The sequence below is a fragment of the Aedes albopictus genome, chromosome 1 (assembly GCF_035046485.1).
Source record: "Aedes albopictus strain Foshan chromosome 1, AalbF5, whole genome shotgun sequence".
NCBI classification, from domain to species: Eukaryota; Metazoa; Arthropoda; class Insecta; order Diptera; family Culicidae; genus Aedes; species Aedes albopictus.
The window spans coordinates 216,335,646-216,363,623 of NC_085136.1; the positions used below are offsets into that span (position 1 = coordinate 216,335,646).

At 40.4% G+C, this 27,978-nt stretch overlaps 1 protein-coding gene across 2 annotated transcripts in view; it reads left to right on the plus strand.

Annotated features, from left to right (window-relative positions):
• LOC109621537 (proteoglycan Cow) overlaps nucleotides 1–27,978 on the plus strand; it is a 626,835-nt gene that overhangs the window by 570,843 nt on the left and 28,014 nt on the right. For both annotated transcript variants that reach the window (XM_062846230.1, XM_062846231.1), the window contains 2 exons: nucleotides 3,904–4,026; nucleotides 4,122–4,308. In XM_062846230.1, the coding sequence (XP_062702214.1) occupies nucleotides 3,904–4,026; nucleotides 4,122–4,308 (310 nt within the window). The remainder of the gene's footprint in view (nucleotides 1–3,903; nucleotides 4,027–4,121; nucleotides 4,309–27,978) is intronic.

A 27,978-nucleotide genomic window follows, 5' to 3' on the forward strand; every position in this document is an offset into this window, starting at 1 on the left:
GTCACTATTATTTTGCCACCTGACCGCTACCAGCCCTGCATCATAGTCACCCGGTCACCCTTGTTTTGCTACAATCATCCTGACTTGGATACGGCTCATGTGAGTGCCATGACTCTCTCCGTCGCCTCAAGCAGATGCACGCGCAACAGCATGTTTTTTTTTTTCCTTCTAAACCATAGGGGGATAATCTGCTCAACAGACACCCTAACAGAAGGTTAGGGTAGTGTAGGTCTGACAGGCCGTCTTCTACAACAAAAGTAAAATCCAGGACTACTCTCTCCTCGTACCCACTAAACCATTCCTATGGTCGCCAAACCCTACGTCTCTCCGGAACCACCAAGAAGGTATTGCTTCAGAGAGGGGCTAGTGCACATCGCACCCACAAGGTTAGCTGCGTAGCCTAGCAGCAACGAACATCGATGACTCGCTTTGGAGAGTCCATCACGGTAGCATGCTGGCGCTTAGCCAGTTTCCCGAGTGCTCCTCGCCACTCCCTTTGTCCTCGGAAGGCGGGCAGGGTCAACCCCGCGCAACAGCATGTAAAACTATGCATGTGTATTATCACAAGCACGGTACTACGTCATAAATCCTATTCGTTTTGCATAGCTCAGTTTAAACGCACACATTGAGCGCACCACGCAGTTCGCCCTGGCTACGGCAAACGCTCTCACTTCGCCCGTTATGCAGCTTTGCTCAGAGAGATTGATTCTCTAGCAACCCGCCTGAAGCATACTCAGCAACTGCTATCGCTGCAAAGCTGCGAAGGGTGGAACCCACAAAATGTTTGTCATTCCAGGCATGACATGCTGGGTGGTTCGTATCACCTTGGGAAGGGTGACTCCAGAAAGCGGTTCAAGTGATTGTCTCGTGATGGTCGCGATTATTCGCAAGACTGGCGATATGTATGACCGTCATATCGCTTTCAATGATTTTTTTCTCGATTGATCGTCAGTTGGCAACAAAAAATGGGATGCAGGAGAGGTGGGCAGGTGGTTACACTCAAGACGGCGTGGTTCAAGGGGTTGGATATGGGTCGAGATTTTATCAAGAAAATGTGTCGACTTATGTCCAATCACTACTCTCTGGGCTCGCATTTCTATCGAATAGGGCTCACAGATAGCAATCATTGTAGCTGTGGCGCAGACTATCAAGATATCAACCATGTTGTGTGGGAATGCCCCGAATACGGTATTGCCAGATCCGATTTATGTGCATCCCTTAGGGCCCGAGTGAAACAAGAAAAGGAAGACATTAGAGATGTGTTGGGTAAACTTGATCTTTAGTGTATGAAGCTTGTTTACGGCTTCTTGAAGCAAGCTGAAGTCTTCGTTTGATATCCCAGTCTTGTTGCTCCACTTGCCCACCTGGTGTCCCTTCGAAAATCGTCTGTTTGTATCGTTACAGGTTGTTTGTTCACTCTACGTTTGACCAGCAGCAACACGCCACACCATGCTGTTACGTGTCAACGAAAAGCCCCTATCCTTTCCTCAAATATTTTTGCTCCCACTAACCTCGACCAGCCCATATAGCCGAGGCGGTAAACGCACGGGTATTCAGCAAGACCATGCTGAGGGTCAGGCCCGTATTTAAGGGGGGGCAATGGGGGCAAGTGCCCCAGGCCCCCCGATTGAGGGGGTCCCCCAGGAATCCCGAAGCACTATATATATTTTGTTCAACGAACTTATATAAAATACAGTTGTCCTGGAGTAGTTGTAATTGGGTTACCAATAGTATCAAAATTATTTCATAATCTGTAATTTAACTTGAGAATATATCGAAATCCTAAACTTCATGATTTTTGGTGCACTGGCACTATTTTTAGAATGGATTTACAATTTTTGTGGGATATTTTCTTCAATATGATCTGCCATTCTAGAACCATAAAACTGTCTTGTCAATTTATTGATAAATGCAAAACAATTGAAATTTAAAAAAAAAACTAAACGATTCAATTGTTTCTCCAGAGAGGTATACATTCATCAATTGGATAAAAAGAAGTTTCTTGTTTATTTTGGTGTACACGAGTTTCTCTGAAACCTCTTGAAAGTTTTTATTGAGTTCAGTAGAAAAATTAAAAACGTTTCTTAACAAAACTAAAGGTTAATGTTTTCAGAGTAAATTAAACGATGATTGATTGTGTAACAATAGAAATTTCATTTCATTGATAGTTTAACAGTTCAATCACTTATTTGACAATGAAATGTGCATGCTTCTGTTGATTATACGATTATATTCTAAAAACACCTATACCTATTAATACCCATCTGGCTCAGTTTGTTGAGGACAGATGTTTTTATGGGAAAGATATGATATTCGAATGAGTGTAATTAGTTTCGTACCTTTTAATTCCGCCCTATGTTGCTTATGGATAAGCAACATGGGGCGGAATTAAAAGGTACGAAACTGATTACACTCATTCGAAGAGGGTATTCTGCTTAGAGGGTTAGAAAAGTCGGTACAAGAAAGATATGATAATTATTAAAAGAGATATTTAGGAAATTCGGATAAATTTGGGAAACCTAGCTTCCTAAAACATCTCGGAACAGTGGTTTTACATATCTATATATTGGGTTTCACCGACGTTTTCGAGAATTTATTGCTACAGTTGCCCCCTAAAGATCCCCTAAAGATCTAACTTTTTTCAGTCTAAGTAATGAAATACTCGTAAAATATTGCTATCGCAAAAAAACCAGTAAAATAAAAAAAAAAAAGAATTATACACAACATTGACAAAAAAAATTAATATAAGGTTTACATCTTTAAAATCTTGCTTTCGGGAGCCAATTTTAAAAAGTTTGCCCCGGGCCCCCGAAGCCTAAATCCGGCACTGCTGAGGGTGACGGGTTCGATTCCCGGTCGGTCCAGGATCTTTTCGTAAAGGAAATTTCCTTGACTTCCTTGGGCATAGAGTATCTTCGTGCCTGCCACACGATATACGCATGCAAAATGGTCATTGGTAGAGGAAGCTCTCATTTAATAACTGTGGAAGTGCTCATTGAACACTAAGCTGAGAAGCAGGCTTTGTCCCAATGAGGACGTTACGCCAAGAAGAAGAAGAAGAGGTTTGCGATAACTTTAAAAATCTTGCATGGAATATTGAAATAGTAATTATTACCAACTAAATTTTATTGTATCAAAGTGTTCCATTGAAATTTGAAGTAAGCTAAGATACAGAGCTCCAAACATGAGCATTTTGCATGATACTCGATCAATGCGTACTATATTCTGTCCAGTAATGTATGTCTTTTGCTAGAATTGCTCTAACTTCATATAGAATAGCCCCATCTTATTCAAATTTTGACCATCAATTGACAACTAATCGATCAACTTACAGTGAAAATTTGAGAATTTTCTGATGCACTCTACGAAAACTCACACCAAGTAGATTTTTTTTTTAAAAGTGAAAATTTTTCCTGTCCCGATCATGTTGTTTATCCCCTGTAGATAAATTCTATCATAATTGAATAAAAATCAAATTTCGTTTCCAACAAAACACAAAATTTAAATCAGCAGAACTGCACAATGAACAGCATTATCATGACTGACTAGTGGCTACACTTACCCCATTTACTGCATCCATGGTGGACCACTTTTACCCTCGGGGCCCCAGAAGGATACCCAACAAGCAGCAGCATCAAGAAAAAAAAAACTTGGGTTTGCAGCTCGTGCTTTGCAGCACCAACAACCATCCAACTTTGATTTACTGCCTCTGGCGTTTTTGCTCTGATTGTTCCTTCTCGCATCCTTCAATACCCGGTAATTAGTTCATTTGTGACCGTTGAAATTTCGCTATCCCTGCTTTCAAAAGCAAACACGCTTTTTTTCTCATCCCAGAAACGTGAATCTAATTTGAATATTTCATGAAAAATTACTTTCTTTCCAAATTTGCTTTTTTCGTTGCAGCTCAAAGAGGAGAAGAACCGTCATTTCAATCACATTAACTCACAGTACACGTTCACCCCGGAGGACATTAAGTACGACAACAAGCACTACAAGTACATAAAGTACACCTCGTACAAGACCAAGGTAAGCGACTCTTACCCCAAATTGAAAACTCATCTATCTATGGAGGGTGACGTACCCACTTCAACCGTGTAACTCGTGTGTCTTCTCTTCTACAGCCACGCCAACAACTGCAGCAGCAGCAGCAACAGCAGCCACAGTATGACTCGTTTGGGCTGTCGCCATCGCAGGGAGGCTCTTCGTCCTCGTCCCGGGCTAATGAAGACAAGCACAAAATTCGTGGCTACAACGAAGTCCTCGATAAACCAGTTAGCAAATCACCAAAGTTGTCCAACAATGCTGCACGTAAGTATAGTTGAACCGAAATTCCATTTCGGAAACACAAAACTCAATACAACAACAGCACTACTCACTACACTTGCTCCCATATTGTTGGTTCAAATGGAGGAGTGAGAACCGTTGGAAATGAAGTAGATTTCTTGCAATGCACCACAACATAGGGTGATATTGGACAGTTTTTGCCTTTCTAGTATACTGTTCACTGCAAAAATGATTTTTTGATAGAATGCTCGGACTGCCCATTATCGCATAGTTGACGTAGCCACCATTGACAATGTCAGCATTCACAAGCTGATATCTATCACATGTGCATAATTTTGATCAGTTTTATTCAATAGAGCACAAGATCTAATCACTAGCTAGATGTCAAAGTGAAAAAAAATCTCAAAATTTCCATTATTAACTGTTAAAATTTCAAAAGTGTGTTGAAAACTACAGTGGCGTTTACGTCATCTATGCGAATAAGGGCAGGGGAGGGTCGAGTCACATATACCAATCAACTCAGCGTGTTCAAAAATAAACACTCGCATTACTTTTTGGCATTAAACCCCAACCGATTTTACTGACGACGGTTCATTCGACTCGGAATCTGGTCCCATGGTCACTTGGGTGCCCCGGAATCCCAGGAAGGAGCCAGATGTGAAAATGCAACAAACCCATACATGCGACGACCGGTACTGTTTCGGAACCGGTTCTGGATATCCCGCCGGAAGTGAAAATCTAAAAGTCAACCAAGCCCATGCATGCGACACCTCAAATCACGACGGTTTAGGTATGGAAAGTTAGCAAGATAATAGTCTCAGACCATATTTGGGACAACAGGTAGTATTCCGGTCGGAACCGATTCCGAGTGTCCCGCAGTAAGTGATCAAACATAAGTGTAAACCAAACCCATACATGCGACACATCAAAACACGGCTTTTTAAGGAACCTGATGATGCACAGTTAGCCAGAAAATAGTTTCAGACCATATTTGGGAGAACCGGAACCGGTTACGGATGTCCCGCCGGAAGTGGTAAAATGTATAAGGAAACCAAATCATGCGGTACCAGGCCAGGACTTCTAAGACTTGTACTAGTTTTCTGGAACCGGCTGCGGGTGTTTCACTGGAAGTGGACTAAACCCATACATGCGACTCATCAAATATTTAGCGGCATTTTAAATGACGTGCTGAACGGTTAGCAGATCACATTGGAAACTACTGGTAGTGATCCGGAGCTGGTTCCGGGTGTCCCGCCGGATCTGATCAGATGCATGCGACACATCAATAATTGGAATTATTTCACAATGGACATGGTGTTAGGGACAGTTTTGGCATTTTTTTCGGAAAAAATACATCTGAAAATGTTTACTAGTTCCTTCTTCAGAGATTATTGCAAAATTTTGCCCGAGAAGTTTTGTGCTGTGTAATACTTTTATGCGTTTCTTCATTTCTAAAAGAAAATAGGAGCAGCATAATCCATAGGACCCCGTAAACAACTCAAGTGTAATAGCTCAGCTATTCTGCCAACCAAGTTGTATATAGCCGATTCATGATAGAGTTTTTCATGTCGGTTATATTTTGTAACATTTGCCAGTGAATGGGAAAGAGTGAGATAAAAGATATATTTGCGCTTTATTTTTAATCTTTCAGGACGCGCGCCATGAAGCAGCTGAAGCTGCAGCGCGCTCTCGCTGAATACGACGAGCTAGTTTTTTTTGTTTTCAAGCAACACACATGTCATATAAGAGTAACGGCAGCGCAAGTTTTAGTTGTATGGAAGTTAATTTGATGTAATTCTAGCATTGTGTTAGAATAACATCAAATTAACTTCTATACCACCAAAACTTGCGCTGTCGTAACTCTTATAAGACAAGTGTGTTGCTTGGGCTGGTAGTGTTGTACTTTTTACAACGGCGCGCGTCCTGAAGGGTTAAACACAATGGATTCCAGCGGTTTCATCTGGGATTCTCAGGGAGTTTTTTATGAGATTTTTCTGGTGTGTTATTTGGGATTCCGTCAGAAGTTGCTTTTGGTGACTTTTCCAGGATCTCTTTGGGGATTTCTTCTGGGACTTTATGGGCTTCACCAGGGACTTGTTCTGAAATTCCTAAACAGATTCCATCTGGGACTCCTCCAGAAAGTCCTCCCAGAATTCCTCCAGAGATTATTCACGGGATTTCTAAAGGAATTCCTTATGGAATTCTTCAAGAGATTTATTCTAAGATTCACCCACATGTTTCTTTACGGGGCTTTTCTATTGGTATATCCTTCTGGGATCTTTCCAGGATTTTCACCAGAGATTTTTTCCAGGATGCTTTTGGAAGTACTCTTCAGGATTCATTCCAGGATTTCTGTAAGATCTTATTCTAAAATTCCTACAAGGATTCCTTCAGCAGTTCCTTTTGAGATTTCTTCAAGAATTGCATTAGGAATTCTATGATCCATCTGGAAAATCCTTCCGAGCACCCTTCTCAAACTTATTTTGGTATTCTTCCAAGAATTTCTTCGGGATTCCTCCAGGAACTACTTTCGAGATTCTTTCGGGAACTCCATCCGGGATTCCTTCGAGAATTTCTTCCGGGTTTCTTTCATGATCTGCTTCCTGGACCTTTTTCCGGGATCCCTTTAGAAACTTCTTCCTGGATTTCTTCGGGAACTCCTTCCGCCCTTCCGGAATTCCTCTGTGAGCTCTTTCTGGAAATCATCCAAAATCTTCTCTAGGTATTTTTTTCAAGGGGCCGAATAACAACATCCAAGGCCATACTGTCCCGGCCGTGAGGCCGTGTTTTTTTTGCGAAATAATGTCCAAAAGTTTGAATACGTCATAATATCCTATGTGCCTTCTTTCGTGACGTATCTGCATGTTCGGACGTTATGCTTCAGAAAAATGCACCATATAGTCCTGGGACATTATGGCCTCTACCGTCAGAAAATTCTTCCGGAATACTTTTAGGAACAACTTCTGGGATTGCTTCAAGAACTCCTTCCAGGATTGTTTCCGGGAATTCCTTGTGAAATTCCTACAGGAATTTCTTCCGAAGGTCTCACAAACATATTCCGAGTTTCCTCCAGCAACTTATTCCAGGATCTAGTAGGATGTTGAGGTCAATATGATCCAGACAGGCTCGCTGAACTGGCACTATACTCTAGTGGTGCGTCTACCATAACATCTTAGGAGGGATGATAAGGGATTCTCTGGGAACTCCTTCCAGAACATTTTCAGCAACTGCTTCTGTTTTTTAAGCTACTCCATCCAGTTTTCCTCTAGGATTTCATTTCTTGATTCCTCCAGGAATTCCTTCTTGAATTCTGCAGATCCTTCTGGAATACCTCTGAAAGTCCTTTCAGGAATCTCCCAGGTGTTCCTGGGATGGGAACTCTCGCTTTTATGGCATTATTTATAAAATTTCTCAAAGTGTTCCTTGAGGATTTCCTCCGACAATTTCTTAAGGAATTTCTTTAGCACTTTGGAAAGATTTTTTTCCCAGGAGTCCCTTCTGCGTTTCATCCAAACCTCTTCTGGGATTTAATTTTTCCAAGAGTTCCTTCTTAAAATCTCACAAAACAAAAACTTCTGAAAACATTTCAAAAGAAACTATTATGAGAATCTCGCTAGTCTCAAAAGGGATCCCGGAAGAACTTCTGATGGAACCTCAAGAAGAATGTCTGATGGAGCTTTCTGGAGAACAACATAAGGAACTCCTAGAGGAATTCCGGAATAAATTTCTGGAGAAATCATGAGAGGAATGTCTGAAGGAATCCGTATAAAAATTGCTCGGGTAATCTCAGAAAATAAGTCCCGAAACAAATTCCTGTGAAATCCCAGAAGCAGCTCCTGTAAGGAATGCCACCAACAAGTCATAAATCAATACACTCACGCAAAATCCACATTTTGAACCCAATCAACCATCCATGGGGAGCTGATGAAATTTTTCCGTAAGTCCGAATCGTAAACAACACGGCCATGAAACGTCAAAGACTGTTACTATTTTGCTTTTAATGACGGAATAATAATCAAAATGTCATTTAGCTACTCTACTCGCATGCCTTAAGGACATAGTTGCACAAGTGCCAAAATGGCAGCAAGTATGGCCCCTAACTTCCCCCTTTCCTCCTTAACCACCTCTCTCCCACAACAATCCGCCGCTCGAGAGAGTCACTGTTTGAACCAATAATTTATATTACTAACCTGTTCGGATAATGCTGATTTTGCTACTGGAAGCATTCCTCATTAAGCGCTTCACGATCAAATAGCTTGTGAACCACAATATGTTGCATTTAATTCAATTCGTGCTTTTAAAACTTCATGGCACAACTGCGGTTTTTTTTTCGCTCCGCTCTCACTTATTATGCACTTTCTTCAACGGGTCAAAAAATCACTTTTTTGGACACTTCTACCCACCAGAGCACTCTATAAATCTAATCCGGTGTTAACAATATGTTTTATGTTCACTTAAAGCACTTTCTGGGTACATTTTTATGTGAATTATTCTTATTCTTGCATTAAAAGTAACGACCGTCGCAAATCCACTAAATTGAGGTTCCAAAACAACTCTCTTTGAGCGGCAGTGATGTCAACATTATTAAGCAGGCATCAAAATAAATAACTGCTTAAGTGCATGTTAATGCCGCTTTTTGTATGATTGAAATGTATTCACATAAGGTGGTACAATTTACATTTATCAAAATAAAGTTGTTTTTCCTTGGAGACATCACGTAAAGCAACTTTATAACATATCTGGATGTGCGACATTGTGCATAATAATTGCTTGTGATAAGAAAAATATCTTCTGATGGCAACTGTTTAGGGAGGAAAAATGCGAGCGAAAATAGGAGAGGACTGTCACAAAATGTAAATAAATCAGCGCACAGTGTGAAAACATGACAATATTACTGGCCAAATATTGATTTAATTATAGATAAGATAATTTTGTGGGAAAAAGTCGTGTTGATGAAACCACGTAGTCAATTAAGCATGCATACGGAAATATCAAACAAGTACAAATGATGCCACCTATTTTAAACTGGGCTGTTTGAGGAATGTTTCTGCGTGTTTTTGGCCAAGATCCGCCACATGGTTTGTTTGGTTTGAGTGGTTGGTTGGGTGGGTGAACTAGAGGGGAAGGAGGCGCAATGTTATGATCTCAAGCAACCTTCACCTTAAATCAAAATGAGATAGAACGCACCATTGAGTGATTGAGACTTATATCCTTTAATGTCCGTGCCCGGCTATGGCGCCTCTCATTGTTTTTAAAGTTCTCGTTCAGTCAATGAGCAAAGACTTAGATTGACGAACAAACAATTTAATAAACGTTCCATGATTTTCTATTTTACAAACATGTACATTGAAGGTCCTAATTCTATCCTACCTCGGCACTATTGCTAGCGTATGCTGCTACCCGCTTCGCAGGAGTGCTGCTGCTGCAGCCGCCACCACTGCTGCTACTGCTACCGCTGCAGATGTCGACGGGGCCCCGGAGAGAAGAGATGATCGATCACGAAAACATAATTTCTGAACGCGCCACTGTTCGAGTGCGCTTATCTGACAGCGCTTTCTCCAGGCCCCTGACACGGCCTATATCAATGCATTGGAATCGTGGTAGACAGGATGTCCTGGGCGCTAATAAATAGCGCCCACTGTCAAATGCGAAAACATCAACAATATTTTGTTTAACGTTTATTTTGGTTTGTTGATCAGTTTTTGGAATCATTTTTTCCACCTCTTATGATCACAAAACACTTCAAACTCGCATTAATATTAATGTACGGTAAGAGGAGCATGCGATTAGTTGAATAAAGCAACCCAACAAACACGCATTGTGAATGTGATTTCGTGTGTGGCTCACAACATCAAACAAAAGCTGCGTTTGTTGATTGCACGCTCGTTTCAATTTGCACGAATATGAGTATAAGGCAGTTAGATGTTGGCTACGATAAATTTCATTCATGCCAGGGGCCTGGCTTTCTCCGAGAACGCTAATTCCTTCGCGTTACATGCACACACACACACACACACACTATTTCTTAAGGCCGGACGGGACGGTGGTTGAATCGTCCGCCATTGCTCTGTTGTTAGTAAGATGCAAATCTCAACTTCTACTTCAAATTATTGTCTAAAAATTTGATCGTTCATTTGCTCACTTGCGGTGCATAATCGACTAAAGTTTCAGCTACGTCAGTGCAGTGGAAATTGATATTTGCATCTTCAAAATCGTGAGGCAAATTGTTAGAAAGAGAGGGAAGATAGGAAAAATTACACGTCGTCCCGTGCGGCCTTAACGTTGGCTCTCATTTGCTCCTTGGTTTCTTCACGGCTGCTGAGCCATCACTTATTCACCGTCTCGACACTTCATGCTTCGTGCATGACCGGTTACTCCTACCACGCTGTATCAATACCCGCTCACTTCACTGTATCACTGCAATCATCCTCGTCGTCGAACAAATGCACCGGCGAAAGGCAGGCAACGACGAATGGACTGAGCCTCGCTTCCTGGCGAATCCGCCAGCGATGCACTTTCGGTAATTCCAAACGAGCGATGATTCCGAACGGCATAGGCGAAACTACCGGGGGTGCCGGGGTTGCCAGGCACCCCCTAGAATTTAAATGCATTGCTGTGAAATATGGGGCGATGAATGATGAATGGATGAATCAATGAACGTTTGTTTGCAGTGCACCCCCTGGCACGAAACCATAGTTTCGCTAATGCCGAACGGGCTCGATGCACTGGAACGGCTCTATCTTTCTGCACGGTACAAACGCACTCACCAACTGTCGTCTGTTGACCGAGATCACCGAGTTTACTAGTGACGTAGGACGATGATTGCGTTCTAGTACCTCCCATCGAGGTGATGATCGCTCTGATGCGGCCGGTCGATACCAATGAGAGTATATTACAGGTGAGGAAGAAGAAGAGATGGCTATGTATTACAGTCCGGGTTCGCTGGTTGGGTCACGACTGCGCCCCGATTAGCGAATCGTGTTCGTTCGTTGGGGTCTCCAGTTAGCCTAGTGGTTAAGGCTATGGATCGCCAATCCAGAGACGACGGGTTCGATTCCCGTTCTGGTCGGGAAAATTTTCTCGACTCCCTGGGCATAGCGTATCATTGTACTTGCCACACAATGTACAAATTCATGCAATGACAGGCAAAGAAAGCCCTTCAATTAATAACTGTGGAAGTGCTCAAAAGAACACTAAGTTGAAGAGAGGCAGGCCAAGTTCCAATGCGAACGTCGAGCCATACAGAAGAAGAAGAAGAAGAAGAAGTTCGTTCGTTGGGGCAGCTGACAACTGATCAAAATGCTCTAGACACACGCAAGTGACGAGAAATACGTCACGGAACACTCACATACTTGCGTAAACGTTCTGTATACAGGAGCTGTGATGCGACGGCGGTCAGACGTCAAACTCGTTTTGACATCTATTTTGACATTGACAGTGCTTTTTAGTTGGGTTTTGCCCCAACCAGTGAACATTCAACCATCGAGACAGCCCATCTAACGAGCTCTCAACGAACGAATCGTCACTGTAGTAAGCAAAGAAAAATGTAAACACAAATAGTGACGTCACTATTTGACACGCGTTCTTATGGGAGCTCGCTTTGCTTGTAGTAGTGACATGTTTTGCACCAAACACGGATCTCACGCACACAAAGCATCTCTTCCACACCTCCATTATACTCTCATTGGGTCGATACGAAGCACGCAAAAAAAAAGCCCTCTTGCGAGAGCCTTTTCCTTCTTCTATGCAGACTTCGTTTCGCCCTTCGTCTAGGGTTGGTATGCCAATGTTCGTGGTGGCAGGGCTGATCTTACGTGGTGTTTTAGTCGGTGATTCCAGGCCAGGCGATTTTCGGTTCGACGATTCAGTTCTGAAGCGGGGAGATGTTTCTCTAAGAACTCCACCGGGTGGACACACGTGGATGGTGTTCTTCGATCCCCTTCGTTAAGCGTGTGACAGGCGTCTTGATGCTTGGCCGTCCTGATGGTTTTGCCTTAATAGACGGACTTGGAGATGCAATTTTAGTTGTTTCTGTCTCTGCGACGCACTGCCACTATCTACCACTTGTGGTGGTTACTCGAACGTCTCGTCTCACTCTTGACGAGGCTTTGTTCTGATCTGGCGGAAGTCGATCGCCGGAGATATTGAGAGCTGAGAGCGATTTGTGTTGCCTGATTGTGCTACAGCACGGGCTAACTTGATGTGTGGGTAGTTTTATAATATCATTCCAGTGTTGCGGATTTGACATTTTTTTCTAATGTGTGTGCATATTGTAACGAACGAGAGCTTGATGTTTTCATAGCTTAACAAGACTTTATAGCAAAATTTGTTCTCTGTGCAATTCCACTAGCTTTGGTCATCAATCACGGAATAGCAGCTACGAAGTGTACAGACAGTCAGTGAAGAAGAAACGTTAGTATCTTTGGCGTTTTCGGGAAAGAGATGCAGAAGATCGTCGCCGCTGCATTCGAATGATTGTTTTTCGGTTTGCTGGGTCGTGTTCTCTTTTTTTTTTTTTTTAAAGTACATAATCGTTAGTTACGCTGACGTTTTTAAGGAGTCGCACGATGGCACTTGATGGCATCAGTAGCTATTTGGTACCAGCGATGGAACAATAGATGAAGACACACAAATGGGTGAGCTAGTTTCATGCTATTGTTTCATTGCGAAAACTATTCCAGTGATTGTTTTTCGATTAGTCGGATCGTGTTTTAATGGGAAACGTCGGTTCCGCGGACATTCTCAAGGAAGTGGATGCAGGAGCTCGCTGCTACTGTATCAAAGTGATTGTTTTTCGGTTATTTTTTTTATCTAGTTCATTTATTTGGGGCTCAATCGCGTATAACGCTTTACGGAGCCGAGGATCTTTCTTCGTACTTAATAGTATACATTATACAGAGTAATAACTTTTTAATGATATCTGTTAGTAAAAGGTGGAAGCCAGGGTACTCATGGCAGCTCGAGGTTAGAAGGTCACATTTTGAGGGATGGACAGGGTAAGGATTGGGCCAAAGGTTTCACCGCTGCTCATCCGGGAGTGAATCGCATCTTGCTAGCGTATTCGGTGCCTTGTGGTGTTGGTACCAACTTGTTGTGGGACTTGGTCTTCCGGATGGCCAGGAGCAGCTTGGTAACACAAAGAGGACAAAACAGAGAAAAAAAACTGGAGGAGAAAATACAAGCCAATTAAACTTTTATACCAGCAGAGCGAAGAAAGTCGAAAATACATCCCATGTACATCGCGGGTCCTCAACACATCTCTCACAAGAACAAAGGGTTGTCTACTTCGGGCCTCAAGGATATCCAATAGTAGCGCTCTGAAGGCGTCATTATCCGGGCATTGCCAAACTACGTGGTCGATGTCATCATAACCGGAACCGCACTTAGTACAAACATTGCTCAACGCGAGGTTAATCCTGTGTAAATGCGCGTCTAGCGAGTAATGGTTGGACATAAGTCTTGACATCACGCGAATGAAATTGCGACTTACATCCAGACCATACCACCACACTCGCAAAGAAACATTAGGAATAATGGAATGTAACCACCGTCCCAGCTGGCCATCTCGCCAATCATTTTGCCAACTTTGAAGAGAACTCTGACGAACAAACATCATGTTAAATTCTTCTATCATAGATTTCACCTTCCTGTGCGCCCACCTTTGCGAGAGAGTCCACCTTCTCATTGCCATAAATTGAGCAATGCGAGGGGACCCATACAAAGGTAATCATGTATGATCTTTCGACCAGTGCACCCATCTGCTCCCTTATTTTTGTAAGAAAGTAAGATGGATGTTTTACAGTGCCTCAATCGAACTAAGGCTATCCGAGAAGATGAAGAAATGGACTACGGGCATGTTGGAAATCATCCCCAAAGCGAAGTTGATTGCTGCCAGCTCAGCAACATAAACCGAACAAGGTTCCTGAAGTTTGCGGAAGGCGGTGAAATTTTTATTGAAGACACCGAAACCAGTGGATCCATTTATGCGAGATCCATCAGTGAAGAATCTCTTACAGGAATTGACATTTTAGTACTTTTCGTTAAAAATGCGAGGAATAGATGTAGTTGATCTGGTATTCCATGAATAGCTTGTTTCATGGATAGATCGTATTTAACAGAGGAACTGTAATTAGTGAAGTGTACACGAGGAGGGTTATAACTTGGTAGGCTTATGTCAGACGACATGTAGAACACATAAATTCTCATGAATTTTGACTGAGTGGTCAGACTGAGCATTTCTTCGAAGTTAAGTGTGTTGCTCACTCCACACTTGTTAAGTAACCTTAGCAAAAGCTCCCAGAAGCGGTTCTGGAGAGGTTTCACCCCTGCCAGGACCTCTAGGCTTGCATTTTGCGTTGAGTGCATACAGCCGAGAGCAATACGCAAACAACGGTATTGAATTCGTTCCATCTTTATTAGGTGGCAGTTTGCTGCTGAGAGGAAACAGAAAGAGTCATTCTCGAGAACAGAGAGAATAGTCGTTTTGTAAAGTTTTATGAGGTCTTCCGGATGAGCACCCACCATTTTCTACGCGCAAATTGATCCTTTGTTGACATTTTTGCACCAAATTCTTAGTTTGGGTACCCCAAGTGCCTTTTGAATCAATCCAGACCCCAAGGTATTTCGAAGTTAAAGACTGGTCGATTTCTGTTCGAAAAATACTAAGTTTCAATAGGGCTGGATCCCGCTTTCTAGAAAAAAAAACAACCAATTGAGTTTTTTGCAGTTTTGCAACAGGGTATATTCCCAAATTTGGCGGGATATTACTGTGAAGTGTATTCCGAAAGTGGGTCGTGCGTTGTATGAAGAAGCAAAGAATTTCAGACCTATCAGTTTGACCTCTTTTCTTCGGAAATGCATAAGGCGCATTACGGATCATCACATCCAGAAGGCATTTGCTCAAAAGTAATCCTGCTTGGGTGTTTTCTTAGATATCGGGGGTGCCTTTGACAACGTGCCTTTCGATGCCATATTGGAAGCCGCACGGGTTCATGGTATATCTTCAATGATTTCCAATTGGATTCACCAAATGCTCAAGAACCGATATCTTTTCTCGACATTGCGTCAAGCGGGGATCAGTAAATTGAGTGTTTATGGATGCCCCCAAGGGGGAGTCTTGTAACCACTTTTGCGGAATCTCGTGGCAGATACGCTATTGAGGCAACTCAATAATAGCAGCTTTCCTACTTATGGTTTTGCCGACGACTACCTAACATTGTTAGTCGGCATGTGCATGAGCACCCTTTTTAGGTAGTTGAAGGTTGGTGTCGCTATTATGCACGCTCAGAAAACCGTTCTGATAAACGTGACCAAACAAACGCAAATATGAGAACAAGCAAATATACACCGTGAACTGGAACTAGTTCCAGCTGTCAATATGGGCGTTCTGGAAAACGTGATATCTAGTTCACGGTGTACATTTCTTATTATTGCTATCGTTGCTATGCATAGTTCCCGTTTGTGCACATATATCGGATCGGATTTTTTTTGCGTGTGGCCTTTCGGTAAATCCGAGTAAAACATCTATTGTTCTTTTCACGGAAAAGCGAAACCGTAATGGTGTTCGACCTCTGCGTCGTCTTTTGATTCTGTAATCAATGTGACTGAACAGGTTAAGTACGTTGTAGTTATTCTTGATTCTAAGCCTTCCTGGACATATCAAATTGAGTTCAGAATCAAGAAAACTTGTATGGCCTTCGGGAAATGCCGGCGAACCTTTGGTACAATTTGGGGTCTAAAACACAAGTATATCAAAATCATTTACACGACTGTTGTTCGGTCCCACTACACATTCATCTTAAACAAGAAGCACTTTCTTGCACTTAGTTTTTACGGGAAATTGGGTTTAATAGAGGAAACTCCTGCGAATTGCCAATCAACACACACCGCGTTGTTTCCACTTTTGGTGGTTTGGAACAAAGTTCTGATCTTCAATTGCTTGTAATTTTCCATATAGATTATTTTCCACGAAATTCCTACTCCGGAAGAGTGGACATCTGGTTATCTAGAGAAAAGTATGTAAGATGACATCGCATGGTACATTGTTACACTGATGGCTCTCTTCTCGAAGGTCGGGCTGGCGCTGGTGTCTACGTTGATGGATTACGACTGTTCTTGGTGTATTCTTTGGAGAATTTCTTGGCTTTTCAGTCCGATTGTGAAATCAAAAACACCTTATGTTCTCTTACTCCCTTCTCTAAGAGAACGTAAGGTGTTTTTGATCTCACAATCGGACTGAAAAGCTGGTGTCTACTCTCGTGAGCTAAGGCTACATCAGTCTTACTCACTTGGTAGACACTGCACCGTTTTTCAGGCCAAAATTTGTGCTCTTATGTGTGGTGTACAATTAATGCACGTAATGGGCAAAGTAATTTATTTCTGTTCAGATAGCCAGGCTGCTATTAAAGTACTTGCTTCGGCTAACTCTAGTTCGAAGATGATTATCGCTTGTCGAACTCTATTCACATTGTATGGGTACACAGCTGATGGGTTAGCTCGCACTGGAGCATCACATGACTTCATTGGCCCTAAGCCCTCTTCCGGCATCGAAGCGGTGGGTTAAGTGTCAGATTGCCATCTGGGCTGTCACTCAACACAAACAATACCAGAAGAGTTTAGAGTTATGTAGTCATACAAAATTATATTGTACTGAGCCATCTCCAAGGGTGGCGAACTATCTTACAAATCTGCCACTACTGATTTGTAAAAAGTAAACCACATGACAAATATTCTGCACATTTTAACTCGCGACACAAAGCATTTGCGGATTATTTTGAGCTGTGAGCGTTCTGTCGAGTTTGATTCTGCAGCATGGACAATGTCGATGGTGTAGTCCTGGTACATCGGTAAAGCAGAATATGCTGGAGGAAAATACTAAACCGACCAAAGTCACCCCATTCTACAGGACTCCGTACCATCGCACCAGAAGCTTCTTTCCATCCAGGTGGAAAATTGCTGCAGCAGCACCCCCCGTTTTCAATTACGACATAAACCAATTGCATCTGTTCTCACTAGCACGCTCACCTACATACCTACCTACACCAACACACCTGTTTGCTTTTGATGCATCCATTTACGAGATCAATCGATTGGATTCAATTTCATTGCACCTTTTTTTTTTGCTTGCCAACTCCATCGAGCGGAAAGTATGTAAGGCGAATGACGACGACGACGTGCTACTGATGCAATAGGAGGCAATCAGTGAAGTACTAGATTGAAAGTAGTGAGCTGGATTTTTGTATGGTGAGATGATCGATTCTCCATTTCTGCAATGAAATGGTGCAAACAGCGTGGGTTATATGATTTCTTGCCTAATTTGATGCTGTTTGAGCAAAAGTTTGGGTAACTGTGTTGTTGAAGTTGCAAGAAAAAATAATACAACAACAAAGATACCAGAACTTTTGCTCAACCAGCATCAAATTAGGCAAGAAATCATATAACCCACGCTGTTTGCACCATTTCATTGCAGAAATGGAGAATCGATCATCTCACCATACAAAAATCCAGCTCACTACTTTCAATCTAGTACTTCACTGATTGCCTCCTATTGCTTCTGATTGATTTCGTACCTATCGCTTTATGGGTTATGGGAACTGGGAATGACTTGTCGAAAAAGCTGTTCAGTTCAGCCAGTAGAGTTGCTACTAGCTACTTATGTATGTGTTTTGAATTCATATGAACTCATGTGTGTGACAGTTTTGTACCTGCGATTGAATGCCGTTGATTTCGTTGAGTTCTTCAAGGGAGTCACATTCAGGTGCTTTTCAAGAATACGGGAAGGCTCTGGCTCTAATTCAAATGTTCTGATAAAATTACGGGACATACCAAGCCTTGAACCATGCTGGAGATGGTGCGTTAGATTTCCGGTCGGTCCAGGAACTTCTTGCAATTAATTACCTTCACTTCATTGGACATATAGTCTTCGTGCCTGTCGCACGATACACAAATGCAAAATGGGCATTGGCAGTAAAAGCTCTGAGTTGATAACTGCGGATGTGCTCGCTCATAGCTGAGGAGCAAGCTCTGTCCCAGTTGCGACGATGGCCAAGAAGATGAAGTAGAGTACCAAAAACTCACAACAATGCGTTTGATTCCTTATACCTGGTGAAAATCAATTTCATCCTTCTCCGGTTCCGGTGCCTTTATTTTACCTTGAAAGCAAAAACCAAAAGGCTTTTACTTCCGGAGAACTATCCAATTTTACCGTACCGTAGGTGGGTAGGTACCAGCTTTCATATGGTCCATGTCCAATAGGCCTGTCCAGCTTTTCAAAAATGTTCTCTGATTCTCAAGTCCACCCTCATATTTTGATTGGCATCCTAGAAGAAGTAACTGGTCAAAATTTCAGCCAAATCCATTAAAATTAAGAGGTGCATCAAATCAATTTTGTGTTTTTCGACTATTTTTGAACTTCAAAAAATCATAACTACACTAAAACATGACAAAACTTAATTCTTCCGGCAGAAATTGAAAGCTATACTTGTTTGCTACAACTTTTCCGAACAACGTGTGCCAATAAAATTGAAGGAAACATGTGTAATTATCACATTTGTAAGCAGAAAAACCTTAAAAAGTTGATTTTTTGATAGATTTTGTTCTGGAATACCCTAATATACGTAATAAGTTGGATTTTTTAAAACGGCATCATATTCTCCAATGTTTTTTGATTATTTGCTTCTTTGGCACCAATGCTGTAGGAGTTAAGCAAAAATTACTAAAATTCGTGAAAGCCAAATGTGGCCTAAAAACTAGCTTTTCCGGTGCAATCACGCTTTGGCGCGCAAAAAGTGGCATCGCGTCAGCACTGATATGATAGCCAACACCTGTCATCGCGCTTGTTTGTTATCACCCGTGGTAGGGGGTAGCCAAGGCAAACTACTAGGAAGCAAAGCTACTACGTTCAGTACAATTTCGCGCCACAACGTGATGTCAAAGAAGCAAATTACCAAAAAACATTGGAGAATATGATGCCGTTTTGAAAAATCCAACTTATTAAGTATATTAGGGTGTTCCAGAACGAAATCTATCAAAAAATCAACTTTTTAAGGTTTTTCCGATTACAAATGTGATAATTACACATGTTTCCTTCAATTTTATTGGCACACGTTGTTCAGAGAAGTTGTAGCAGACAAGTATAGCTTTCAATTTCTGCCGAAAGAATTAAGTTTTGACATGTTTTAGAGTAGTTATGATTTTTTGAAGTTCAAAAATAGTCGAAAAACACAAAATTGATTTGATGCACCTCTTAATTTCAATGGATTTGGCTGAAATTTTGACCAGTTACTTCTTTTAGGATGCCAATCAAAATATAGGGGTGGACTTGAGAATCAGAGAACATTTTTGAAAAGCTGGACAGGCCTAATGTCCAATGTCCATATCCATGTCGGTCCACAGTGTAGCTCCAATCGAACCTTTCAGAGAACAATAAACCTTGCTCGGTAGTTGGCGCCCATTTCCCCATCGAGTTCCGACTTACGTTCGAAGAAGTAATGCTTCCATCCATAGTCTACTCTAGAACATGTAGTATAGATGCGTTCTCACCCATATCTTCGTGTATCTCGAAACCATCCATCTCCATACCCACCGGGAATGCGGACACACAGCTTTGCCAGTGTAGTGGATGCATTGTGAAGGATGGAAGCAAGGCAATCAGTATGCGATACGCGCGTGCATCTTAGCTCGATTAAACAAACGACGATAGATCAACTGCTCTACCTGCAGCAGGATAGGGAAACGGCGCAACAGGAAGTGGGAGGTACAGCAAGAACCGTGTTCCGCATAAACTGTGCTGTGTGGCCGAGGCTCAGTTCCCATATAAGCAAGGAAAATCTCCTAAATCTACTATGTATTGTACGTTCTCAATGCTGTACTTGTTAAGAAGACATAGAGTGTACGATATTTTGATACAACTGAAAGAATCACTCCAGATAGAAGATAGAAGATAGAAGATAGAAGATAGAAGATAGAAGATAGAAGATAGAAGATAGAAGATAGAAGATAGAAGATAGAAGATAGAAGATAGAAGATAGAAGATAGAAGATAGAAGATAGAAGATAGAAGATAGAAGATAGAAGATAGAAGATAGAAGATAGAAGATAGAAGATAGAAGATAGAAGATAGAAGATAGAAGATAGAAGATAGAAGATAGAAGATAGAAGATAGAAGATAGAAGATAGAAGATAGAAGATAGAAGATAGAAGATAGAAGATAGAAGATAGAAGATAGAAGATAGAAGATAGAAGATAGAAGATAGAAGATAGAAGATAGAAGATAGAAGATAGAAGATAGAAGATAGAAGATAGAAGATAGAAGATAGAAGATAGAAGATAGAAGATAGAAGATAGAAGATAGAAGATAGAAGATAGAAGATAGAAGATAGAAGATAGAAGATAGAAGATAGAAGATAGAAGATAGAAGATAGAAGATAGAAGATAGAAGATAGAAGATAGAAGATAGAAGATAGAAGATAGAAGATAGAAGATAGAAGATAGAAGATAGAAGATAAAAAATAAAAGATAGAAGATAAAAAATAAAAGATAGAAGATAGAAGATAGAAGATAGAAGATAGAAGATAGAAGATAGAAGATAGAAGATAGAAGATAGAAGATAGAAGATAGAAGATAGAAGATAGAAGATAGAAGATAGAAGATAGAAGATAGAAGATAGAAGATAGAAGGTAGAAGATAGAAGATAGAAGATAGAAGATAGAAGATAGAAGATAGAAGATAGAAGATAGAAGATAGAAGATAGAAGATAGAAGATAGAAGATAGAAGATAGAAGATAGAAGATAGAAGATAGAAGATAGAAGATAGAAGATAGAAGATAGAAGATAGAAGATAGAAGATAGAAGATAGAAGATAGAAGATAGAAGATAGAAGATAGAAGATAGAAGATAGAAGATAGAAGATAGAAGATAGAAGATAGAAGATAGAAGATAGAAGATAGAAGATAGAAGATAGAAGATAGAAGATAGAAGATAGAAGATAGAAGATAGAAGATAGAAGATAGAAGATAGAAGATAGAAGATAGAAGATAGAAGATAGAAGATAGAAGATAGAAGATAGAAGATAGAAGATAGAAGATAGGAGATAGAAGATAGAAGATAGAAGATAGAAGATAGAAGATAGAAGATAGAAGATAGAAGATAGAAGATAGAAGATAGAAGATAGAAGATAGAAGATAGAAGATAGAAGATAGAAGATAGAAGATAGAAGATAGAAGATAGAAGATAGAAGATAGAAGATAGTAGATAGAAGATAGAAGATAGAAGATAGAAGATAGAAGATAGAAGATAGAAGATAGAAGATAGAAGATAGAAGATAGAAGATAGAAGATAGAAGATAGAAGATAGAAGATAGAAGATAGAAGATAGAAGATAGAAGATAGAAGATAGAAGATAGAAGATAGAAGATAGAAGATAGAAGATAGAAGATAGAAGATAGAAGATAGAAGTTAGAAGATAGAAGTTAGAAGATAGAAGATTGAAGATTGAAGATAGAAGATAGAAGATAGAAGATAGAAGATAGAAGATAGAAGATAGAAGATAGAAGATAGAAGATAGAAGATAGAAGATAGAAGATAGAAGATAGAAGATAGAAGATAGAAGATAGAAGATAGAAGATAGAAGATAGAAGATAGAAGATAGAAGATAGAAGATAGAAGATAGAAGATAGAAGATAGAAGATAGAAGATAGAAGATAGAAGATAGAAGATAGAAGATAGAAGATAGAAGATAGAAGATAGAAGATAGAAGATAGAAGATAGAAGATAGAAGATAGAAGATAGAAGATAGAAGATAGAAGATAGAAGATAGAAGATAGAAGATAGAAGATAGAAGATAGAAGATAGAAGATAGAAGATAGAAGATAGAAGATAGAAGATAGAAGATAGAAGATAGAAGATAGAAGATAGAAGATAGAAGATAGAAGATAGAAGATAGAAGATAGAAGATAGAAGATAGAAGATAGAAGATAGAAGATAGAAGATAGAAGATAGAAGATAGAAGATAGAAGATAGAAGATAGAAGATAGAAGATAGAAGATAGAAGATAGAAGATAGAAGATAGAAGATAGAAGATAGAAGATAGAAGATAGAAGATAGAAGATAGAAGATAGAAGATAGAAGATAGAAGATAGAAGATAGAAGATAGAAGATAGAAGATAGAAGATAGAAGATAGAAGATAGAAGATAGAAGATAGAAGATAGAAGATAGAAGATAGAAGATAGAAGATAGAAGATAGAAGATAGAAGATAGAAGATAGAAGATAGAAGATAGAAGATAGAAGATAGAAGATAGAAGATAGAAGATAGAAGATAGAAGATAGAAGATAGAAGATAGAAGATAGAAGTTAGAAGATAGAAGATAGAAGATAGAAGATAGAAGATAGAAGATAGAAGATAGAAGATAGAAGATAGAAGATAGAAGATAGAAGATAGAAGATAGAAGATAGAAGATAGAAGATAGAAGATAAAAGATAAAAGGTAGAAGATAGAAGATAGAAGATAGAAGATAAAAGATAAAAGATAAAAGATAGAAGATAGAAGATAGAAGATAAAAGATAAAAGGTAGAAGATAGAAGATAGAAGATAGAAGATAAAAGATAAAAGATAAAAGATAGAAGATAGAAGATAGAAGATAGAAGATAGATGCTACTGTTTTATATTGAGATTCTCTGAATTGGCATTGTTTTCTCAAAAGTCTAAACGTAGGCAGTGATTTGTCAGTGGAAACTGGTACGTGGAGTGTAATAGGTTCAGGGAAGTTCGAACATGATGTTTTCCTGTATATGAACACGAAATTCGTTCCTATCAGCTCGATGTATGTATGTACAAATGTACACGTCCCGAATATCAGAGCATCAAGAACACGTCGGGTATGGAACTCGAATTAGTATGAGAACGGAACGAATTACATTGCCAAGCCAACAGCTTATAGCAAAAGCGGAACCAAGTACAATGGCAAACACGAGAGGGGGCGTTCAGGGCCGATGGATATAAGGTCATGAGAGCGTAATATGTTTTCTGAGGAAAGGGTTGGGATGAGTGGAAGACACAGCGGAGGAAGGAATGATTTAAAATCTGCAGGGTTTTGACTAGATGATTTATGCCACATAATGAGGGATCAAAGGAATGTTCTTCGCAGCTATTTGACTGGCTTGTTGAAATAATTTATTGCTACCAGTCGGTGTTGTTGAGGTGTGTGTTAGTATTTTTAATGGCAAACACGAGAGTACATAAATTTGTAAAGACTGTTTGAGCAACAAAGATTGAATGAAAAAAATGCCCTTAAAAGTGTAGAGTCAAGAAAGAAATAAAAATTAAAGTAAGATTTGCCGAAAATTTAAAGTGCTCTGCAGATTCCACCATGAGCAATGAAAGATTGAGTCATTCCGCGTGTAGTATTTATTTTCATTTTTGGCCCAGAAGCTGCTGCTCTATTCTCCAACGCAATACGTGAGCGATTATAGTTGACAGCTGTACTTTTACTTTTGAAAGCGTCTAAATGTTCTCTATTCTACTATATCGAACTGATTGCTTTTTTGTGCTTTCACAGCTCTACTCCATCTAAGATAGAACGATAAGCACGAGAATATTGATATGTGACTGTTGTTCCTTTTCCAGTCTGTTTGAAGGTCCATTGTGAGTTGTCTTTCACCGATTTTCAAATATCTGGGTCCGTCCCAAGTAACAATGAATGCCAAACAGTGAGAGTATTAGCTGAACAGTGGCTGGTTAATAGCGTCATTGGCTGAACACAATGACAGCTGAATATTGGTCTGAAGTATGGCATGTTCAACCTCTTTAATCAGCAATACATAGATGGCTGAATATCATGTTGAACAAAATATTCTTAAGGGAGCATCGATTAAGTACGTCACGCTAAAATTGAGAATTTTCAACCCCCTTCTCCCCTTCGTACGGGGTTTTCCTATACCTCATACATTGCTTGTCACACTTTCTCAAACCCCTTCTCCCCCCCCCCCCCCCCCCTCTAAGCATGACGTACTTAATGGATGCCCCCTAATCTGTGTAACCAGCTTTGAAGCATACACCAATATGCAAAATTAATCAAATTTTAACAGCTGACCCGAACATGTTTTTGTTAAGTCCACATCGCTTCTTCAGCCTCAATACAGGCTTAGTTCAACTTATGACTAAAATATTAACGCGCACTGAAACGGCAAAAATTAGCAATAGCGAATATCTCACAGAAATAATATTAAAAACTATCAAAGTCTTTGATAACAGAGAGGTGTTCCTTCTTTTCATCATCTGCACAAAAACCATTGAAAAACATCCATAGGATTTCCACTCATTCAACAAAAACCGAATTTTTTATTGCTTCACCCATACAAAATGTTAGGCGATTTTGGTCAAGTTTATTGCTAATTTCTAATTTTTAATTGAGCGATAGCATAGCTGCCTTCAACTTATGTTCTTGGCTATTCAGACACACCAAGTAATGCTCTTGTTTTCGAGTATACTTATATAATTGTGTGTGGTGTAGACGCTAAGGTGAGTGATTTTAAATCAGTAGGTCCGATTTCAATTCCCAGTTTTTTCACAGTATAATTTATGCATTCAGAAACATCTCTTCTAGAAATAGAAGCAGCTTATGGTAAAAATAGGCTCACGAAAGTGTTTTTATTTTTATTTCTACACAATTAAAAAATTTGATTGATAACTCATTAAGCGAATTTTAAGCCTTAAAACAGCTTTTCAATGAACCTCAAATCAGCTAAAGGTTGAATAAAATCACCAAAATTAGATGTTTAGGAACTGGATAATGGACTGTACCTCTTGCGCTCAGCTTTTATTCGAAGGATGGCTGATTTAAAATAGTTGCTGAAGCGTTTGTACAACATCAAATTGTTACCTGAGATGAGTTCGGCACAGGATGGTCATTGTCAGTCAGGGGAAAGTAGCAAGTTTTTGTCTATGTGTAAACATACCTTAAGGATTTGGATCGAAATTGGAGCCTCGTGGCCGTGCGGTTAGCGTCACCAAGCGTATATACGTATTATGTCATGGGGTGAGGGTTCGATTTCCGCTCCGAGTGATGAAACTTTTCGCAAGAAATAAATAAATAAATAAATAAATAAAAACATAGATTATACATTTTCATGCTAAGGTTAAGCTAACTGAACAGCCAAAATTCAAAATTTACGGTGCATAATGGCATTCTCTAACTCAACAATGAACAAGCACGAATAAGTAACGAACAAGGTGAAGAACCTTATAAAATTTATAAAGTAGTTAGTTATATGGATTTTGTTTTGTGTTAATCCTGTGGCCACTACTGGTTCACCTTCCACAAGTTGTTCAAGCACAAAAGGGGTCCCATTGGTTTCAAAAGGTTCCAGATGAGTATCAATGGGTTTTATGGGATATTAAGAAGCATTTCAGGGAGTTTCAGGTGGATTCAAAAGGTTTCAGAGGGATTCCAAAGATTTCAGCGGACTGCAGGCGGTTTCAAAAGAAGTTCAATGGCGTATTCACACTTAAATTAAATCGCCGACCTCAGCAAACGGATTGCCGAGAATCCAACAGCCGAGAATCCAGTAATTATTTTCACTGAATCTCGGTAAAAGTTTTACCGAGATGTCGTTAAAACTTTGCCGATACCTTGGTAATCCAACTTTTTACCGAGATCTCGGCAAAGTTCACCGAGACTCGGTAATGGTTTTTTTGGAAAATTTTTACCGATAATCAGTAAATATTTTACCGAGCTGTTGGATTCTCGGAAAACCGTTCACCGAGATCAATTTCTGAATTTAAGTGTGTTAGTGAGTTTCAGGGGCGTTATAGTAGAGATGCCAAGGTGTTTCATGAGCGTTCCAGTGAGTTTCAGAGGGTTTCAGAGGGACTTCAGTGGTTCTCAAGGGCGTTCCAAGGGATTTCAGAAAGATACTTGAGAATTTCTGAGGGTTCCAGATGCGTTTCGGGGGATACCAAGGGTTTACCTGAAACTGCTCTATATCCTCATGAAATTCTTCAAGGTGCCTCTGGAACCACATATAACGTCCGTCCATGAAACGCCATGTACAGTCTCTAAAATATTTTGCCACAGAGAGATTCAACACTAAAACTACACTGAAAACTCCTCACGACATCCCTTGAAATGTACAGTAGACGTTCGATCGGTGCTAGTTGTTTAACTGCATTGCTTTTAAAATGCAAGTCCGGAAAGTGCAACAAATTTGCAGTTATTGCACCGCTATCCGCCAAACCGGTGCGTCAAGTTAGCCCAAATGAACAGTTGAATGAATTTTACGTTCATTCAACGTCAATTGACGGGTTGTTGACGCCTGTCTGACGTTGCAGTTGTCGAGTTTTGTTCGCTAATGAAACGTAAACATGTTGCAGTTATCGAACGTCTACTGTATGTGGAACACCTCAATTCCCCTACCCACGCTGGCCAACGTCTTTCCCGGCTCCGGTCTCCTTCACAATCCAAGATCCCAGTCGTCGCCGATTTTCAACGCTGACTTACATAATCGTTTTGTGCACCAACATCTACCGCCGGCTTCCATCGCTTGCCCTTGTTGTCAGCTAATCAGGCCGCTCTCATCAACCATCGCCAGTATTCACATTGTTTTGTGTATTTCGTGAGTAAATAAACATTCTTAAATTACTCCCCTAAACAATTCAATGATAAGGTTCCAAACGGTCCCCATGTCCTCTCTTCAGGAATTTCAAAGCATTTTAGAGCGTTTCAGGAAGTTTCAGAGGCTTTTTAGGGGGCTTCAAGGCTGTCAGAGGAGCTTTAAAGACATTTCTGGACATTTCAGGATGTTTCAGAGGCGTTACACGAGGCTTCAGTTGCGTTGTCAGGTGAGTTACAGGGGATCTAAGGGAGTGTCGGGGGGTTTTCGGAAGCATTTTATGATGTTTTGGAGGATTTTCTACGGGTTTCAGAGCCGTTATGTGGGGCTCCTGGCGTTTGAGGGGGTTCGACTGATCTCTGGTGCGTTACAGGGGTTTGAAAGGTTTTCAGGGGGTTAACGAAACCATTTAAGAAAGGTTTAGAGGATTTTCAGCACATTTTCGGGGTTGGCGGAGCAAGAGGTTGCAGGGGGTTGACGGATGCGTTTCAGAAAGGTTCAGAGGATTTTCTGCGGGTTTCATAGGCGTTACAGGGACGCTTTCGGATGTATTGGAGGGACTCAGCGGAGCGTTACAGAGGGTCAAAAGTGGTTTCAGGGGGCTTTCGGAGGCATTTCGGATAGATTTTCAACGGATTTTGGTGGGTCTCAGGGGGTTTCAGGCGGTTTTTTGGAGGCGTATCAGAAATATTCGTAGGATTTTCAGTTAATTTCAGAGACGTTTCAGGGGATTTCGGAAGGTCTCTGAAGCGTTTTGAGGGAACTTCAGTGAGACTGAAGTTTTTGACAATACATTTTGGATCACTGCTCCGCTTCAGTGGAATTTCAAAGGCGTTTCAAAAGTGTCTTAGGCGGTTTTAGTAGTGAATCAAGACGTTCCAGACGGATTACGCTTGTAGATACGATGACCTCAAGGCAGCTCTTGGAGATTATCAAAAAAAAACATCACCTTTTGACAGCACCTAATTGGATGGGGCTGTACAAGCATGTATTTCACTCAGATTATGCATGTACAGGGGATGGCCAAAATGTTTGGGATAGGCAACTTTTTTTCTCTCACAAAAAAAATCAACATGCTGTAACTTTTAA